Source organism: Drosophila virilis, chromosome 2 (assembly GCF_030788295.1).
Source record: "Drosophila virilis strain 15010-1051.87 chromosome 2, Dvir_AGI_RSII-ME, whole genome shotgun sequence".
Lineage (NCBI taxonomy): Eukaryota > Metazoa > Arthropoda > Insecta > Diptera > Drosophilidae > Drosophila > Drosophila virilis.
In genome coordinates, this window is record NC_091544.1 from 18,929,760 (window position 1) to 18,951,233 (window position 21,474).

General features: G+C 37.7%; 1 protein-coding gene across 1 annotated transcript in view; it reads right to left on the bottom strand.

The window, feature by feature from the left end:
• Nucleotides 1–15,239: 15,239 nt before the first annotated feature.
• LOC6630015 (uncharacterized) overlaps nucleotides 15,240–21,474 on the bottom strand; it is a 50,189-nt gene continuing 43,954 nt past the window's right edge. Inside the window, exon 2 of the mRNA XM_002053372.4 lies at nucleotides 15,240–20,389. Within this exon, the coding sequence (XP_002053408.1) occupies nucleotides 16,732–19,167 (2,436 nt within the window). The 5' untranslated portion in view covers nucleotides 19,168–20,389 and the 3' untranslated portion in view covers nucleotides 15,240–16,731. The remainder of the gene's footprint in view (nucleotides 20,390–21,474) is intronic.

The window sequence follows — 21,474 nt, forward strand, 5'->3', positions numbered from 1 at the left end:
ACCGAGGGCTCAGCACGGAAACCCAAGTGAGGCCCTACACGCGCCTCATTTGGCATGCCAATCAGCTGTCGCGCTTATTGGCTGAACTCCACAGCCCCAGCTCAGCCGTAGCTTAGTCGGAAAAAAGGTGGTGGTGAGCGGGAGATGAACGTGAACGTGGTCGGTGGCAGCTTCAAGCGGAAGCATTGCCCAATTCGTTTGGCATTCTGCGCAACATTCGCGTGCCGCATCTCGTTGCTCTATTGTTTGGCCTGTTATTGATGCCAGCTACATGAATTTTGGCATGGAAATGCATGACGCTGACACCTCTTTTGCATTTGTAATGTGACTTTCACAAGCCTCTGCTGAATGCCACACTGACAAATAAGTGCGGAAGTTAAGCGTGCCTCCACAACAGAAATGCAACAGAAAATAACAATACGAAAATGTTGTAACGAATATAGGAAATATAAAAGGAGAAATGACAGCTAACAAATTTTAATCAGATTAAGTCTATGGGCATCATATCTATTTATGTCTATTTATAGATCTGAATTAAAAATGCAAATATTTCCTAATGTAAAAGCAAAAGATTAAAATTGAAAAAAAAATATTTTTTCCTTACTTATTTATATTTTCATTATATATACAATAAATTAATTTATTTTTTGTACATATTTTTTCTAATAAAAACATAATACGTATTTTTCTTAGGAAATGTGGTTAGTTTACCTATAATGAAATTAAATAACTTTTTGCACAATATTCATAGACTTTACTGTGTCCAATGAAAGTCATATAAAATGTGTGAAAAATTTCATTTGATTATTATTTCGTTCAAATTAAAGACCTACAACACATATGTATCTATTGAATATACATTTTTAACTAATGGGTGCTTAAACATCGGGTTTGTTAATGTCAAAGTGCGTATACTAAATGTACAAACCCAAAAACTCGTCTCTTCCTTTTAACAGAAAACAAGAAAATAATTGTATAACATACATATATATTTTTTCTTATGAAAATGTCTTTTAATTACTTAAAAATAGCATATGCCTCGCTGAAAAAATTAATAAAAACTGTTAATCAGAAAAAATTGCCTACTTAAAAAAAAATAACAAACTTATATATAAAAATTTCAAACCGTACAGCTCACAAAGAATACCTATAAAATATACGTAAATTAATATGTAAAATAATTAAACGGACGAGTTTATTAGCGAGATGCCCTTTACCCAGTTTTAAACTGGAGAATTTTTAATGTGAGACAAAAGCATTCACTAGGCCATAAAAAACATACAAAAGACAAGAGACGATATGGTCAATTAAATAGCTCTCTCGGCCAGAGTCCAATGTGGTGAAGAGACCGCATGTCGCCGGGCACCAGACCCGGAGCTAAAACGCATTTAAGCTAGACAAATGAAAATGCCAGTCACTGCCAGTTCCAGTTGCCAGTTGCTCGGTTATGTGATGTCTCAGAGTACTTTGACTAGGTGCAAAGTTCAGGCAGAGACGTCGTTCCGGCGTTAGCTGATGACTTCACGCGCCGTCTAGAGAAAGAGTAGACGGCGCAGACGTCACAGTGAACCACTTGAAACGAGTGTCGAGTGTTTTGAACGGGCCAAGCAAATTGCATTTCCAGGTGCACTGAACCTTCCCATTTTATGTGCATACAGTCGATAAGCTAACCAGAAGCTGCAACAACTTCCATCTATTCATAGCCACCGGATTTTGTGGGGACCGTCATTCCACCTAATCTTTTGAATTGAAAAACCTTAAGCTTTAAGTTCGGGGCGCAATTAAATAATATAAATGTTCAATGCTGGCAGCAAAAGGTTGTCACCCACACGACACTACCCACCATAAAGTCGCTCAACTCTTTTCGGCCAGGTCAACAGCAACTACTTTAAAGTCTCTGCCAGAGCCTGATTGACCCTCTTGCAGTGCATTGTCACCGGATGTGAAGGTCATAGGAATTGCTCTCTGGTTGCCAGCTTATTTGTTTTATATTCCATTTCTTTCGCATTTTATTTTTCGCAAAAACAGGCAAAAACGTTACTGCTGCTACTGAGCGATTTACAAGCTTTCCAAATTTATTTACCTGCTATACACACAAGCACACACCCACACGCGCACACAGTTTTTGTGAGTGTTTCTGGGCGACCAATCGATTTGTCACCTTAATGGCGCGATTATTATCATTTGTCTTAAGCCGAAGCTGAAACTAATTTGGCACAGCTCCAAAAGTGTCACCCACATCGGGGTTGTCAATTTTAATCCTCAAGATGCCAACTAAGCGATACAACTTTTAATCAACTATGAAATAAGTATATTTCAGAAAAAATAATCAAACAATGAAGTTTTTTCTTTGAATTCGCAATACTTCTTAATTAACAACAATTGAATGCTTCTTCTCAGCATGACTATGCATTAATTAAGAAATTTACTGGTAATTCTGGAAAATCAGTGTTTGTGTTTGGCCTATTTTACTGGTAATGCAAATTACCGGGGATTCTCAATAATAAGCATATTTAAGAAAAAATAATTAAGAGACACACCTTATTGTGCTAAAAATTTATGGCTTAACAAAAAGAAGAAACAACTTCATAAAGCTTAAGATCAGCTCGATTCACTATTCATACAAAAAAAGAAAAGAAAGTGTATATAACACCACCTTATTATATAATTGTCTAAATATACGTTTCATCCAGTATTAATACACATATATTTATAATATATAACGAAGCGGTGGCGTAATTCCCATAGAAATTTCTGACAGATTTCGCACATATGCAATACTTGCCCATTTTATCAATGAAAATGTACCACATTTTAAGCATTATTTGAGAGCTAAGATATTGACAGCCTGCTGTCAAAGGCACATGAATCAGCGAAAGTAATATAAGTACTAGCTGGTATATTCCGGCCTTGCCCGGTCAAATTTCTTTGCTTCCAGTATTAAACAAAAATTACTACATTGAGATCCACGTCTAATTTCTTAGTTTACACATTTATTTGAAAGTTAATTTGAATTTGGTTAAGAGGCTGGAATCGATGTTTCTCGCCAATTTTAGGCAAGTCGTGAGAATCATTAAGCCGACAAAAAACTTTCATTTATACAAAGTTTGGCCCGCATTTTCCATCCAACTGAACTGGATTTTGCTAAAAATGGGTGATACGCATTAAATTGATTTTTAAAAAACATCTTTAAAAATAAGTTTAAGTCCGATCAAAAAGTTATACACAACCGTTTCCCGCAAATTTTCCACAGTTGTAGGTGGATTTTCTAAAATGGGTGAAACAATTTGGACGAAACTTTAAAATTCGCTTCGATTTTGATAGCACCAGAGAATTGAAATTTTCCAAAAAATGTGAAACACGTCCCAAATAAATTTTCTAAAAGATCTTTGAAAATTATTTTGAGGTCGATCGGATGGTAAACAAGAAAAATCTCATACAACCGTTTTCCTCTATTTTTCCACACTAGCTTCCAATCAGTCTGTCAGAGGCGACAGACGGTTGTATATATAGCGATGTATAGGTACATTTAATAATGGCCAAATTTCACTGTGCAGCCTTTTAAGTGGCCACGGATTATTCCAACAGCGCATACCATGCAGCGCATAGCCATTTTTCTACAAAATTTTTGGACTTCTGTTTTTCTTTTGAATTTTAAGCGGCGTAAACAAAACGCAGCCAGCGAAGCGCCATTCGGAAATGAGCGGAAAAAATTGTATTATTTGTCTTATGGGCAACATAAATAATAGAAGGAGGAACAAATATTGAAGTGTGCGCAGAACGATTCGAAAAACTACGCTAGACACATAAGCACTCCAACAGTTTTTTATTTACATTAATTGCGAGTTAATTGCGCCAAGTAGAAGGGCACAGACCATGTAGAGCAAGAGCTAAAATATTAACTCATTTAGCACACAAACAAATTTATTAAATACTGCAGATTAATCAAATTTTAATGTGTTTTGTTTGTGACTGTGAGTGGAAAAGTTTTGCCTAATGGAAAAGCTTGACAGCGGCGGAAATATCTTTCGACACAGTTTCCAAGGGGGGGTTAAGGCTGCTGGCAGCTGTCAAAGTTATTTTTCACTTAGACAATCCATCGCACCCATTCAGCGTCACATAGCAAAAACAAACGCTGTGGCACGTGCCGTGCGCTAAGCCACAAAATGTTGCATGTTATGCGGCTGCTGTAAATTCAATTGCAGTCACATGACAATGCAATAAAAATTGAAACTGCTGCTGCCCTTTTTGGGGGCAACTTGCAACCGCACGCAAGCGCCAAGTCCCAAGCCCCAAGCGCCAAACACCAAGCCCCGAACCATAACCGCAACCTGATATCAAAGAGCTGCAATGTTGGCCTGGAACGACCTTGACTTTGCCACCACCAATGGCCGAGTTGGCTGTCGAGTCGAGTTGACTTGGCCGATTGCTTCATTCGATTTTATAACTGCAGCTTGTGCATTGTTTGTTTGTTCACTGCTTCGTTATTTGGCTGAATAGTCGCTTTGTTCGCATTTGTGTATTTGTGACTGGCTTCAGTTTTTTGTGTTTTTCAACTTGATCATTTCTGACAAATGGTTAAACCACAGCCCGCCTGCATATCGATTGGCATGACGCCATTTGAATTTCAATAGTGCCACGAGCCAATCGAAACAGGTGGGCTAACCTCATCTGCAGTCCCAATTTCAGTTAAACCATCCCCAGTTTCAAACCATATTTTTTAAAACAATATCCTTGCGAGCTGCACCCCAACTCGTGAAGCGATGTTGCATAATCGATGTCGTTTTTCATTTCCACACGCCACCTCAGTCCACCCAAACACCCACATCCAGTCAGTAGAGCCAGAGCTCCAGATGGCGAAAACCAGGCAAAATAGTCTACAATATGATTTTTGCTTCAGTGCACTTTCGCCCTGCAGCTATGCACTGAGTATAGAGTGGTTTTTCGTATAGTGTTGCAATCACAGTGGTGACTGCTCGTGATGATATCGTTTTTGCGATTTCTATAGGTTGACTTGAAAAATAAAAATTGATTAGATCTTTAAAAGTGTTATTAACATAAATGTTGATAATATTAAGGCTGAGGTATATACGAAAATATAGATCAGATTATAAAATTGCATAAAGCCTAGCGCCCTAGAATTGAGGTAACATTTTAGTTTTGAAAAAAAAAATCGAACGAAATACGTATCATTGTGACAACTATTCATACAAAACATTGACTGTATCTACTATGGGACCAATTGTACCGTCACTTCCGAAAGTTCTTAAGCATTTATATTTAGATAAAAGCATTTCAGGTACTGGGGCTGGGTGTACGACCTAAATAAGATTTGCCTAGCAAATCATCCTAAGATAAGGATTGCATACGATTGGGTTGTGTGAAATACCACAGAAGTAAAGTGAACTTGTACTAAAATATCTATCTTTTTTATATATATTAAATTGACAAGATCTAAATTTCGATGAAAATAATATCTTTAAAATTTGATTACAAAGTGCGTAATTTATGATCAGTCACAGATGAAGCCATTGCATCGAACAGTCATCATATGTGACTCCCATGTCTTAAGATTGCCACAATAGAGCTTGTAGGGGATTTTCACTAAACACTCATTCGGCAGAATTCATCACAATGATAGCAAGCAACGAGGGAAATCACTGTGAACAATCACCGTCGAGCAATACTCTGTTTTTGCTCGACACCAGGACGACGAAATAAAAAATGCCGTGAAGCGTGAAGCAAACGGTAAAGGCACTGCATTTCATTTTGCGTGTGTGTATGTGTGTGGGTAGGTGTGTAAGTGTGTGCACATGTGTGTGCACGAGTGCATGCGGCTGGGTGGCTCGGTGGTTTTTGTGGCTTGTGGTTAACCTCTAAGAGTTGTCGTGCGCCCGCCTGCACACCACACCCGGCGCACTTCATTGCCACTTTGTTGGCTGCCGCCTGGCGTGAACTGCAAAACTCTGTAATTTTCAGCAACTGACGTGAGCTTAGCTGAAACCAAGAACAACAAGCGTGGATGTTGTTGTGAATTCGGCTTGCTCAGTTTTTACCCTTGTGGCACATGTGGACCCAGCTGTTTGCCAACGAATGCATCTTTAAGCATAATTCGAGCTTGCTCTGCCTCTATCTCATACAACTTTAATTAGACCAACCACAAGAGAGTTTCAGTCGATATGTCGGTGGTGCATGAGCTTGCACAGCCAGTGCCACAGATAGTGCCATTGTTTTGAAATTTATTTACAACACAGAAACGGCACAGCATGTACTTTTATTTATTTATCTACAAATCAATACTCCTCAAAAGCCATGAAATTTCGTAGGGTTATAGATTGATAAGAATTGATTACATATATAACTTATTTCCAAATAATGCATATCATAACACATCGGTAAAATAATTATTGATTCACTTCAATTAAAAATCTCTTACTCATTCTTGTTTTTAAGATATAGCGAATGGTCTTTGATCTGAATTATTGCCTGTATAACTAAAATAATTCATTTCTAGAGTCTCATAAACAAATTACTTACCTGCTTTATCCTTAAATATGATTTCAGTTTGATATACTTAATTTAAGATTTAATTAAAATTCATGGCTAAACACCAAGTATTTGTACTAAGTAGATGTCAGTAAATGCCTCGCTGTAGAGTCGAATAGTAATTTATAATGAGATACAACATTTATAATAAATAATCATAAATAAGATGTAAGCATCTTTCAAAACAGGCTTCAATTCTCTACACTTATCGAACCAATTTTTATAATTACAATAATATTGCAAGCTTAATTGTAAATCATTAAAATCTTAATGTAATTTATTAAGTTATGTTATTTTAGCCACGCACGGGTTACTGACCACATTAAATACAAATATTTATCAGATATCAAAGTATCTCAATCGAAACCCTAGCTGTATAAATTAACAGATTGATTTATGCACACAAAATATATATGAATATATATATTTCTCTAATCTCTGCTAAAGTGCAAGCCTGAAATAAGCCGAATTCAGACAATTTACACAGATTACGTATACGCCTCATGTGCCATGATGCCAGAATCACGTTTCTGCAATGTGTTTTTTCTGCAATCAGTTAAGCAAACATACATATTTATATAAAAGAAAATATATTTGGCAGTTTTTTTTATGTCAAAATCCTCTCTGCTGACGCTCGTCGCCTTATATATATATATATTTATATATATGAAATAAAAAATGGCAGAAAGAAATAAAAAAGAGAGGCAAAACTGTCGAAAAACTTATTTTGCTACTTCTATAAACAAATGTTATTGTGTACGACTATTTTCGTAGCGGTTATTATATGGTGTCTTATGCTGCCTGATGCTGTCAAGCCATGAAGCTGAAACTGAAGCTAAAGCTAACTCTGTAGCTATATCGCCGGCACTGAGAGCTGAGCACTGAGCACTGAGCTGTTCAAATATTTGTTTAGCTGTGAGCGAGTGATGCCTGTTAAAGTTTCTCAACAAAATAAGTTCAACTCCGCTCACGCTTTCGTGCAAACAAACAAATCAAACAGCAGTTTGAGACTCCACGGTTATGATATTATATTTGTTGCTGTATAAGGCAGTCGGTTGTAAACTTTTTTCGAACAACCCTTTCCATTTATATTTATTTAAGAAAAATACTTGGCTTGCTGCCAAACTAGCAAAAAGCGCACCAAACCAATGTAAAAAAAAAACAACAATTGCAAGCTGATGGCAAATTCGCCACAAATTCAATAATATTAGCCAAAACGTCTGCAGGCGTTTCTTGAGCGTATTTTTTCAACTGTTTACCCAGCCATAAACCTCCATTTTTTTCGTACTTTTCGTTAATAAATATTTAAATGGCAACACAAGTTGGCATATTGCAAATTTTACAAAGATGCGGAAATAAATTGTGTGTGCGTGTGACGGTAAGGAAGGCGGGCGAGCGGTTCTTTCTATGTGCAACAGGGAAATGCTCACCGCAACGACTGCTCTCAACACTTTTTATGCGCTTACTCACAGCCAACCGCCAAGTATTTATTTTGGCGGCAACAATAACAACGCGCCAGATGCCACCAAATGCAATGGTTGACAAGTCGCGGCTGTCAGCTGCTGCTAAGCAGAAAACAAATTCAAAATCAATTTCAAAAAGCCAACGAGCGTGACAGATGAGGCAAAATAATGGTCGATATGCGACGATTGCCTGGCTTTTAATTATAATTATAAATTGTGCTCCTAATTAAACGTAGACCGTAGAGATAGAAACGTTGCTTTTTTGTGGGAACTAATCTGTTCGACATTTTATCATAACACGGCTTGTACACACTCATAATGTATGTATACTTATTACTATTTAAACAACTGATAAACATTATTTTTCAAATATGTTTTATTTTTATGCCAGAAACGATCAGTGCCTTCTGTCTCTACTAAGCGAATAAAAAAGGGAATGACGTATAGTTACTATTATGCAACTTATATAAGTGATAAAATTCAGGCTTGCTTATGGATGTTATAAATGTCTTAGCCAAAAACTTTGCTAAAATGTTTTCAACCGTTTGGTATTGAAATTTAATAAATAGCAAAATTTAAAACGATATATTTTCAGACATGAATATACACATAAGCAATAATAAGTTATCAGTATAAACTACACAAGTTTAGCTTAGGCAAATGTTTTCGACTGCTTCAATAACTTTATTATGTAATAATAATTAGGTAAGAAATGTGCAGTAAGCAACATAAATAAATGTTTACCATAAATGTCACCTATTCTTGAAGAAAAATTAAGTTTGGCTAAAGCAAATTAAAATATATTTGTGCATACTAAATAAAAAAAATATTTATCTATGCCGCTAAATAATTTATATGTTGTTTATCAAGTAAAATTACGAAAAAAATAAATAAATAATAATACACTATCTCAACTGCGCGAGATGTAAGCGTGTACAGTTGTATTTTTCTATAATACGCATTAAAATCAATCTTGAAAAACAAATAAAGCTTCTTTCTGTTATTTATTTACCTATCTGTTAGATATGGTGTGTTTAAACATTAAACATTTTACAAGACTAAAAATAATCCGAGTTATATATAGTTAAACATCAACAAATTCTTTTAAACGAGCTGTGCCATTTATTTCAGTTACAATTTCACTTGTTAGGCAATTTAATAATAAATTCAGTTGGACACCGCAGTTCAGCAAAAGGCCGGCATACATACATACATACTTAGTCAGTCGTCTGCCTACTTCTAAGAACTATTTAGCATACTTCTTCTCTCCCTGAAGAATTGTTTCAAAAGAATTTTATGTATGGACATAAAATATCAATATTTTGGGATTGAACCAACCCATGTTTCCGCTTAAGCACGAACCGGCCCTTGACAACGCACATTTTCTTCGAACTGCGACAATAATAATGTCGTATAATATTATTCATGTCTTCATTGCCAAAAGTGTAACAGAAATGTGGTTTTTGGCAATATATACATATATATATATGTATGCATATATATATATATACATAGAGTAAATATAGTTTGCCTGCATATGCATAAATTTAATGGTACTTAGCTGCACTATGCAAAGAGCACTCAATATGAAATGAGATGCAAATGAGAGCAGATGAACAGCATCTAATTGGAAAGTGTCAAAACATGTTGCATATTTTTACGTTCCGCTCAATTTGGCAGACTTGGTGTGGGTTTGGGTTGGGGGGTTGCCAATTGCTGGTTGGGAAAACTGTCGCCTGATAAGCATGTTTTCTGCTCTTTGAAAGTTCTCAGCATCCCCTGCCGTAGCGCAAAATGACAGCTTCAAGGCGGAGCTTCCACTTTGCTTGTGCTGTGACAATATTTGAAACGTGTCATGGAATATTCCACGACCAGAGAAAGAGAACAGGAACCAGGGCTATAACCAGGCTGGGGCAGACTAGGCCAGTTGACAGAGCAGATGTCCCTTGATTTTAGTCGGTGTACTTTCAAATATTGTGAGGCAACTCAATAGATTCTCTTACAAACACATACACACACGTGCTATTTCAGCTATGACGTCATGGCAGCCAACATCAGACAGCTGAGATTCAACATGAAAGTTGCGATAAGGCATTTAACCAGTCAACCGGGCAGGCAGTCGGGTAGTCGGGCAGTCAGCCAGCCAGTTGGCATATTTATGAGCCCATTTCTACTGCAATCCGTAAAGAGATATCACTATAAGCTGCGTGAGAATGGCACAGTTATCTCTGCAAGGAATGGTACAGAAAAAATACCGAAAATATTTTTAAGCTACGTGCACTTGAAATACATGTTTGTCGAAATATACAGAAAACTTAAAATTTTCCCTAGGAGATTATGCGGCCAAAAAGAGCCCTGCAATCAGATCTTAATTCATATAAAATAATTATTTAAATGCCAGATCAAAACAGAATTATAAATATCATTGATAATCATTTGTTAAGATATATATATTAAAGTGGACCATAATGTTTTTTGTTACTATAAATAGTTATAAATTATTCAGTACTGAACGATGTTCGTAGAAACAGCAGATATACATGGATAGTGGATATAGGCATCCGACATGTTGGGGAATTCTTCTGGATTTTCGAGCGATAAACTCAAACCCATGTTCCTGTTTAATATATCGCTCATCTGGCTCTCGTACACGTAAGATGTACATGTGATAAGATACTCTTTTACAGCTCCAAATACAGAGTATGAAAAGTAGCGCATAATAATAAAAATAACCATCAGCCGACGTTTGCTTGTAAGCAAATATATTAAATCAAGCTGCTGCTAGATTTGCAGTGCGATAAGCCGTAAGCCTGATAAAGCCATCCCATATATTTACATATTATTCGTACAAAGAGTAGTGCCTAGTGGCTAATACAAGTGCTCATACAAGGCCTAAGCACATATGTTCGATTTGGAGCCTGGAACTTAATTTTCGGTTTGGCAATCGAAGTAAAATGTTACTTTCGGCGCAGCTGCCATAAATTCTGTTTTAGCGGAATGCGGAAAAACAATGTAATCGTTATACATGCATATAGTATATAGCATAGATATATCAATCATGCTGTGGGTGTAGATAGCAGCTAGCAGGGAGGCAGTGCAATAACCAACAGAAGTGTGCGCTCAAGGCTTTTGTGCAGCCAAAGTCAATGCACTCGAAAACCGGCTGTTCTCAAGTTCACATGCAAATTGAAAATAGCCGAAATTGGCGGCATTAGATTTATGATAATGCTTACTAGATGGTGACGCCGCCGCATCTGTGATTTATGCCATTCGATTCTATGTATGTTAAAAGCTTTGACAGCTGCCAAAACTTCCGCGCAGTTCATTGACACAAGCATCTAATCGCTTGTAGGCTGACAAATCCAATAACAGCATTTATCAGACAATCAACATGTGTACACCAAATATATCTATGTACTACTTAATACCTATCAGGTGTTAGCTACTTTCTGTGAGAGCTACTGCTGTCACATCCTTAGCTGTCAGCTGTAACTAACACCAAGCTGACGCACCTTTATCCTCAACTTGTGCACATGCCGCTGCTTAAAATTGTTTCCTCTTGTCTAATCGACAAAATTTGCTCAAGTTGACAGCCGCTTGTCCACCCACACGGCCCCACGAGATGCTTTCGCAGATTTCCTCAGCTGACAGTCACGAAAATTTGTTTAACTCATTTATTCAGTTTAAAGCATTTAAATTCAATTTATTTATTTATTTCGTCAGCTCGTACAAAAAAAAAAAAAAAAAAAAACAAAAAGAAACAAAAACAAAAAAAAAAACAAAGAATAATTAAAAATAAAATAAAACAAAATGAAAACTGTGTCGCTGTGCCAACAAACAAATTTTGTTCTAATGACTTTTGCTATATATAAATAAATATGTATATATACGCATATATATGTCTTTTGTTAGCTCTCTGGGGTTCAAAAATTCGATTATTAATTTTTTTTCTTTAATTTTATTTCATTATGCAGCTATTCAAATTAGGCTCGGCTCTTATTGGCATTGCTTATTTGAAATTACGGAAGCAAGTTGTCTTTTAAGGCGATTCGCGGTGGGTTCTTCAAATAAGCACAAAAATCATTTGCCTTAATTAAGAGCAAGTCTGTTTCTTAACGGTTTATGTTGGCTATAAACTTATTAAATAATGCATTTTAAATTTGTACGAAATGATTGCTTATAACCAGTTCTTAGCCTTAAGATGAGTCATTACCCGAAGCTCCTAATTAAATAGGTGTTATAATTCGTATCGGATATAAATTCAAAGGCAAAAACTTTTTACATTAATCTACCGCATCTAAAAATTTATAAATTATTGCATTAAACAAGTCTTTTGGTATTTGTATAATTATATATATTTCATATACAAGTTAATAACATTGCAAATGCAATTTAATTGTATATTAATTTTTTCTGAATTTATTTTAGGGCCACAATTTAAGATTCGACAATCGTCCTTTACTAAAATGTGAATGCCTTAACTAACGTTTTTGATTGAGATAGGCTTAAGAAAGAGCTCCAGTAGTATAAAATATGTGCCTGACTTTACCTAATACTGATTTTTCGACAGATTCTTTCTGAAAAGCTATAAGGCCGATCTTTGAGGTACTTTTTTCATATCTATCGTTCCTTTGGCAGCTATATGATATAGTGGGCTAATTCAGCTGACACCGACTTATGTACTTCTCGCATGAAAAATGTAAACATTAAATGTAAGAGAATAGTTTTCATAGAAAGCAACAAACGGTTTAAAGGATATGGATATGTACCATATATCGAATCGCCTGTTGATATTGATAAAATATATTTCCGAAGATGTACCTTAAACAATCCTCTTTAAGAGTAAAAAGAATCATATTTAAATAGCTAAATATTCAAGAATTTTTACGATTTAAATACCATTTTTTAAATAACATACTATTTTCTTGCTTAACTATTTATTCAGACACAAACTATTTTTCAAGCTCACTTTCTGTTTTTGTTGTCGTCTCTTCTGTTAATAAAAGAGCTCATCAAAATGCAGATTAAATCTGTATTGCTATTTTTCCACAAGCTCGTGCCCACATATATATATTTCAAATATCCAAGCTGAAATTCTGATTTGCAGCAATTTTCGCTCAACAATTGGCAAATGTCAGACCGAAAAAATTGCCATTGTTGCTACCCATATACAATATATACCATATATGTATCAAATAGCTAGAGAGCGGCATTTTTATTCACGCATTGTTGGATCGAATGAATCATAAAATAAATAAACATAACATTTCTGTTTCGGCTTCGGTTTCTGTTTAGGTTTGGGCTTCTGTTATGCTGGACGCTTTGCTGAGTGGCAGCTACGCATCCGTTCGAATTGGCTGCCGAGAGAAGGAAACAAAGTGTAGGGGGTCGTGGGGTCGTCGCTTTTGTGTGTTGACTTTTTGTTTGCATGTTTGTGCTGAGCTGTCACCACTATGCAGCTAGGCGAAAGATAGCAGACTTTGGCACCATAGGCAGCTGAGTCACAGGTAGCAGGTAGTTAACTCTAAATACTGGACGATTAGTCACGGCCCATATCACAATCTGTGCAAGTACCCTACCAATCAACTTGAAGTTAATCGCCAAACCGCATTGCCAAACATTTCAAAACGCCCATACGCCCCGTGTACCTCCAAATATGAACTGCCGTTGCACGATCACGAGCTGGACTTCAAATAGGCAAACCCGTTGGTTTGTTTTTTGCGTGGTATAGAACTTGTCACCAGTTGGCACCACTCAACGCCCCAATTACAGCAGCTGCTGACCACCATTTGTGACAATCAAAGATCTTATTAAATAATAGATTTTATTTTATTATTATCTATATATTTTTGTTGTATTAAGCCAGCGTTATTTATATTTTTTCTTTATTTTATTAAGTTTTACATTCTTATTTTGATGACCTCCCGGCAAATGAATCAATTAATATGGTCACGAGTATAATGTATTCGCCGCAGCAATTGAAATGTTGAACGGGTGCTCCCTAAAGTTAGCAATTGTCAAGTGTTTGTTCGTGCTCTAGAGCTCTTGTTCTGTGAGCACTTTGCCCATTTGAAGACAGTTCTTTCCACAAGAGGTTGGTTCCATAAGTTTTGCAAATTATGTTTGACTTAAGTATTCATTGCTATAATTATAGTCGACATCCTGTATGGTTTTTCCTATTTACACAGATTATTTGATTATTTAAGGAATGGTATTTTAGCTATTTAACTCTACAATTCTTCGTATATTTTTCACACTAAGTTCCTTTTGTAAATTCTGCAAGATGTATTGATTTCCTCAGTATATAAAAGAACATGATTATATTGTTGTTTAAATTTAATAGTGGCGATAGATCAGTTAAAGCTGTACTCTCTTTTGTTTATACATATATATGTATATTGGTTTTATCTTCATGATTTTTGCTTCTCAACAACTTTATCGATTTTCGTCCATCTATCGAATCCGGCTAGCCGACCTACCATCGGGCAATACTTACCCCAAGAGTTTTCCTACGTGCTCTCTTCTATTCTTGAAATGACCAGGACCAAATTTGTCGTGTGCGTTTCTCTTCATAACTTTAATTATTTTCATATTTACACATATTAAAAGTAACCTTTCAGGAGAACCTCTGTTATATCATCTATGCGTGGGTAGCTGCAAATCAAACAAGTTTGTCTGCAAAAAAGGCGTGTTAAAGTCCAAGCAATAAAAAGTCGTTAATATTAATTGTTTTTTTTTTAAGACACATATTCCTTTATTTAAATAGTTGTTCTCTTGGAATAGAATATAATGATTTTTTTCATCTTTGAAATTTATATTTTAATATTAGCAGCGTAACTAGAGAATACTCGATTAAATTGATGACTTGCTGTAGCTACCAATTTGTAATTGTACTGTAGTTATATTTTAGTGTATTTTCTTGCTCTTTTTCTTTAGTTTGGTTTCATTTCATTTTATTTCACTTCGTTTTGGTTATGTTGATCTTTAACTTTATAAGCTAATTTGTCACATCGAATTTGTGTTTATATTTATATAATTTTTTTTTTTTTCTTTTTTGGTTCACAATAATTGTAAATAGCGTTTGAAATTGGAAAAAAAATGTATATAGATATATAGCACTATTTTTGTTTATAAACTATTAATACGTGTTTAAGTTCGTTTTCGAATGCATTTAAAAATTACATTTCCTTTTCTTTATTTGCTTTCCTGCTCTCTTTGCTCGTCATCACATTAATTGTTAATTGTTTTTGAAATTTCTGGGAACTGTTTGTTTTTTTTTTTTCGATTACACACACAGAACATGTACAATACATTGATATATTTTTATATAATACACATATAAATATATTTTTATTTTTTTCTTGTAAATTTTTAGAAATATAAATTCGAGGTTTGGTTTTCTTCTTGTATATGTTTGTGTGTGCTTGTGTGTGTGTGTGTGTTTCGGATTTTTCTTTAAGTTACAAAAGGCTTTACTAGTTCTAAGCAAGTCAAAAGGCGGCAAAAATTAAATTGTGGTACTGAATGAAACTTAAATAATATAAAGCTTTCGATCTGAGGCGGCAGATACAATGAACAAGACATAAATATATATTTTACAATTTGTTTAAATTAAAACTAATGAGGTATTTAGCTGCACACAATGACTGAAGTACTAGAAAGCAAATTGACTTAAGTGATCAATGAGCAAAATATAAATATAAAAAAAAATAAATTAAGCTGCGCTCATTGACCAACACTGACAAGACAGGCAGCAAAAATTAAAAGAAGAAGAAGCAGATATTGCACAGAACGAAAACAAGTTTTCAATATGAAAACCGCCGCTTGCAATATCGAGAAATAAAATATACAGCACTATGTGCCAGTTGTGGTATACATATAAATCTATATAGTAGATTATAATACAATATAATATATATATGCTTTGCACATTTACTTAAATATATATATATATATATGGATATAAATATATATATGTGTATGTTAAACTTATGAATTGAATGCTTAGCGTTGGGTTTTAGCCAGAATGTTTTTCGTTTTACTTTGTGTTGTTGTTGTGGTTGTTGTTAAAGCTGTCGTGTTTGATTAATAAATATTAACCAAATTAAATAATAATAAATAAATAAGTGTCGTTTTTTGTGTGCGTGTGTTGTGTGAGAGTCTTAAGCAATTGACTTAATAAATGTAGCTGTTTTTCTCTTTTTAATATATATTCATATGTTTAGCTGGTTTTGTTAGGTACTCGAAATTGGCTGCTTGGTTCCCGGTTTGATATAACATTTAAGCTGTGTCATTTTCCGTTTTAAATATATTTTAAATTTAAAATTTTGTATTCTTGGTTGCAACTTGTACACAATTGTTGCTATTTTTTTTTTTTTGTTATCGTTTTGTTTTTTTTTTGCCTAGCTGGACAAATGTTTTACAAGGTACTTATAGCTGTTTGCCTGTGCATTTTACAGTTTGACAAGCCACAGGCATATAACATACATATGTGTGAAATATTTATAATTGTTTGTTTTTCCTTTTTTTCTTGTAGATTTTTGGCATGAGAAGCTTCTAGCACAGCATTATCTTAAGTTTTTTCTTTTGTTATTTTTCTATTTTTTTTTTTGTTTTTTTTTTTTTTGGCTTAGTTTTACTAAACTTACGGAGTTACGAATACTGTTCTGCGAATTCTTCAGCAAGCAAATCAACATTTAGTAGTTACTTAGAGATAGTTTTTCTAGACCTCCGTTGGCATTGCCTCGGAGCAGCTGGACTGCATCTTCTTGGAGCCGCGAAAGAACATATCCAAAAGGCCACGCCTCGACTGAAACTTTGGCGGCGAGCCGGCTATATGTATGTGCTCCACAATAGTTATGCCACGCTGCAGCTTGGGACGCGTTTGGCGCTGCGGCGGCGGCGTTGCCTCCAACGATGGCACCTCATCCGAGTCTGCGGAACCCTTATGGTGACCACCGTAATTGATGATGGTGCTGCAGCTGCTATTCGGGCGCAGGGTTAACGTTGTGTGCACCGGCGTCGTTGTCTGGCACTGGCTGACCAGTGAGCTCTGCGGCGTCAGATAGCGGCAACTATTGCTGCTGTACTGCGACAATCTACTGCTATTGCGCTGCAGCTGCGGAGCACTTGAAGCTGCCGCGCTGTGACCATGGTTCTTCAGGCTGCTGCTGTGTTGTCGCTTCAGTGCGCTGGCTGCATCGAGACCGAACAGCCGCTTGACGCCGCGACGAACGCGCTTGTTGCGGTAGGCGAAGATGAAGGGCGAACTGAGATTGGCCAGCAGAATCATGAAGATGGCCAGCTGCGTAGAGCCAGTAAAGTTGGCGGCGGACAGACGCGACTGCAGCAGCACCAGCAGGCCAAAGGGCAGATACGAGACCACGAACATGACCACCACCAGAATGCTGATGCGAGCGGCACGGGACTCCTCGCGGTACTTGAACAGCGAGCTGGCATTGCTGAGGCGATGGCGCAGTGAACTCATGTAGCTGAGCGCTTTGGGCGACGCGTGTATGGCGGGTATTTGAAGGGCATGTCCTGCTGCAACCTGCTGGGGTCCAGTACTGAAGTGCGTGTGTAGTTGTTGCTGTGCCGGTAGCTGCTGCAATTGCTGCTGCTGTTGATGCAATTGACGGGAGTGCTGCTGCTGCTGTCGGTGTGCCTGCAGCAAATGCGGCGAACTGCACTCCTCACTTAGCGTTAGCGAATCCTGTCGCAACTCCGTATACTTGTGCAGATTTGGGGAGCTGTGCACCTGGCGTATACCTTGTAGGCGATGCAGCTCGCGCAGATCCTGCGATGAGGTGCCCAGCAGCGGTAGCTGCCTGGCCGAATAGTTGCGCTTGATCTCCCCGCTGGCCGTTTGTAGCGTTAGCAAGATGTTCTGATTGCGATCCGCCACCGTTTGCTCCGGCACGCTCATAAGCTGCTGACCGCCATGGCTGCTCTCCACATCCACATCGGACCCATCGTCGGAGATGGTGGGCAGCAGCACCTTGGCCGCCGAATCGCGACGAAGACAACTCGGTGAGTTGCGCGGCGCACGCTGATCGATTTGCATTTGTAGTCCACCAGAGAGGACGCCCCCGCCGCCATGTGAGCTGGCCGAGGATATGGAATGTCTATGCACGCACAGGCTGTTCGCATAAGGCGTGGCAGGCGCCGCCTGTGCATGATTCGTCAAATTGAGTGCGCTCTGGAGCAGCGGTGAGGAACCGTTCTGTCGCATGCGCAGCCCATTACCGCGCGCCTCGCTGAAGATGCGCCAATACATGCCGCAGACAAAGCCAAAGGGTAGCAAGATGATTACTATGAAGTACACACAGGCATAGATTACACCGAATATGCTGCTGGTGCTGCTGATGTTAAAGTAGGTGGCCGCTAGACGCCTCTGCCTGCTGAGCAGCGTATCCGTCTCAAAGTCGAGCACACGAAATGCGGACAGAGCGCCAAAGACTATGCCCACCACCCAGGTGAGCGTGATGAATATCCAAGCTTTCACGCCCGATATGCGACTGTGATAGCGCAACGGATCGGTCACCGCACACCAGGTATCCCCAACCACAAGCAGCACCGCCAGAGCGCCCAGTGCGGCGGTCATGTCAATGGACCAGCAACGCAGCTGCACCGCCGGCAACGAGGTATTGCTGTGCACGGACACACTCAGATTATCCTCCCGGGTTTCTGTCTCGGTGATGATAAGGCCGCCATCGCCACGCTCATCGATGGTCAGTTCGCGACAATAGGTGGCATTGCACTTGTATATCATCTCAATTGTATCCCCCGAACTGTCATTGGAGTTACTGTTGCCGCTAGTAATATTCTTGCGCAGTACAATGCCATCCTTCTCCACAAGCTGTCCATGGTGACGAATGGTTAGTTGATGGTTGCCCGGCTTCGAGTAGAATTCAATGCTATCCCCAGCCGCATTGACGCCGCTCAACTGTTCCTCCTGCCCGGATAGGCTCTTGAAACCGCTCAAAAAAAGTGTTGGGGCCAAAATGCAGCAGCCAATCAAATTGATGATCAGCAGATTAATGGTGAAACGATTTGCTGTCGTGCGCAATCCTGGCGTTATCCAGAATGCGCACAGCGCCAGCAGATTGATGATGAACGAGATGAGCAGCACGGCCAAGATAAGGAAATCAATGGCCATTTCTTTATACAACTAACGCTTAATGTTCCTCTATTGATAGCAATTGTTTATGTTGTTGTTGTTGTGGTTGTTGTTGTTGTTGTTGTGCTTGTGGCACGCACATCACTTTACAGTTTGAGCGCCACTTTTTGCTTTTTATATGCTACTATTTGTTTTGGGTCTTGGACACTCACAAAAATTTCACTTGGTTTACACGTTGCACACAACTTATTTTTCTTCTTCTTTTTGTTAATTTTCCAATCAGTTTTCTTCTCTTCTTTTATTTGTAGCTTGTTTCTTGCAAACGCTTGCTAATTTACGCGCGGAGCTCGTCGCCGATATTGAACAAAAATTTCTAAAAAATTTCTTTTTCGATTTTTCCACATGTAAATCAAATTTCTATAGATTTCATGTGTTCACTTTTGTAGTTGGTTGCAAACAATTTTTTTGTTGGTTTTATATTATTCTTCTTTTTGTCTGTTCCGCGCGTTATTCGAGCACGATCTTCACTACGAAGCGTTTCAAGCACAACTGTCGTGTGTATCGGCCGCAACGCCTCAAAATATATGTGAGCAAATGCTCTGAGCTGAGCGGCAGCAACAGTTGCTGTTGTGCTCGGAGAGCTGTGAGAGCTGTGAGCGTACAGAGCGGCAATTTGTTGTCGCTGTTGTTGTTCTTGTTGCTGCTTGTGATTGTTGTTGGCGGCTATTGCTGCTGTGATTTGTAGTTCCCACGCTCCCGCTCAATTAATACCGAAGCGACTTTGAATTTATGCTGTTGCTGTTGTTTCTGTTGTTGCTGTTGTTGCTGTTGCTGCTGCAGACCACATTACTGCTTGCTGTTGCCAGCCGGTATTTATCAGTTTTAAAGTCCGTCTGAGGCCGTTGTTGCTGCTGCTGCCGTTGTCCTAGTTCGTTGCAAGCTCACAAATTGTATAATATTTTTGCAATTTCAATTGGCGAACGGCTTCACTTTTGCTGCGCTCTCATTACATCACAATCTGTTGTTGCTGCTGCTGCTGCTGCTGCTGCTGCTACTGTTTTTGTTGCTGTTGCCGCTGGCATATTTTCCAAACCTCATTTTCATTTGGGTTCTGTACAAATCCAATACAATGGGCTACGCTCTAATTTCTTTACCATAAAAATTGCAATTTTATTAGGTGCAAGTAAACAGTTCTTCTTCTGTTGCTGCCGCAGTTGTTGCTGTTGGGCAGAAACAGCTGATGAAATTCTGAGAGCAGCAACTGCAAGAGAGACAGGGAGAGAGAGAGGGACAGAGTCAGAGATGGTGTGTGAAATTATGAGATAAGATTCTTCCTTGCTCTATTTTCAAAATAATAAATAAAATACGAAAATTAACAATTTACGTTTTGTGTTTTGATTGTGAAATTAAAAATAAATATCAACTGGTGTCGGACCATGACACAGCAAATCTTTAAATATAGTCAAGTTCATATATATAGTCAAGTCAAGTTTATATGTATATATATTCATACATTTACATATATATATATATATATGTAGACGCGCGTGCCTGTGAGTCAGTTGGGGAGTACAATTTGCAATATTTGCATGCACCTTATGAGAACACAAGCACGCCTCGTCCCTATGCTACACTGGGTAAACAGTTCTTATCGGCAAATTACAAACAATGACCAGCTATTGATAAGCTATAAGGCCTAACTGCGGGTAAGAGTATTTCAGCAGTATATGAAACTACAGTGCTTACTCGAAAATGTAGAAAAACATAAAAACCGATATACAAAATACAAGAGTCTTCATATTCAAGCCATATCAATATATAACTTATTTTTAACATTGAAAATTGTAAAATGAAAAATAAAAAATTGTATTATTTAAAAAAATATAGATAATTTAAAATTGTTTAATATTAATTTCGATTTATGAGAAGTATTAGCAAGCTGTTAGCTTTTTATTAGAAAATCAAATATCGGGTTGTGGCTTAACTCTGGTGGACATTTCTCTAGCTCAATCACTGGAGCAGCACTAGAATATCACATGTTGAGTAAAACCCACTTAACCGACTTTACAGCTATTGCCTGGTTTACTATCCGTCTTCGGTACTACGCATCAGTTCCTCAACAAAGCAACTCATGACAATCAGCTGCTTTCGACATGACCACGCGAACGACACAACTTTGAACCCATGTACCAGCCCCCCTACACCTCCGGGCATGAGCTCATCCGAGCTGCGTTCTATCGTTCAACCAGTTTCATACTAAGCGATTATATATCCAAATATACATATACATATTCGGCTGTCTGGGCAAAAGTGATCAGAGCCGAGCATCATGGGAGCATTGAACAC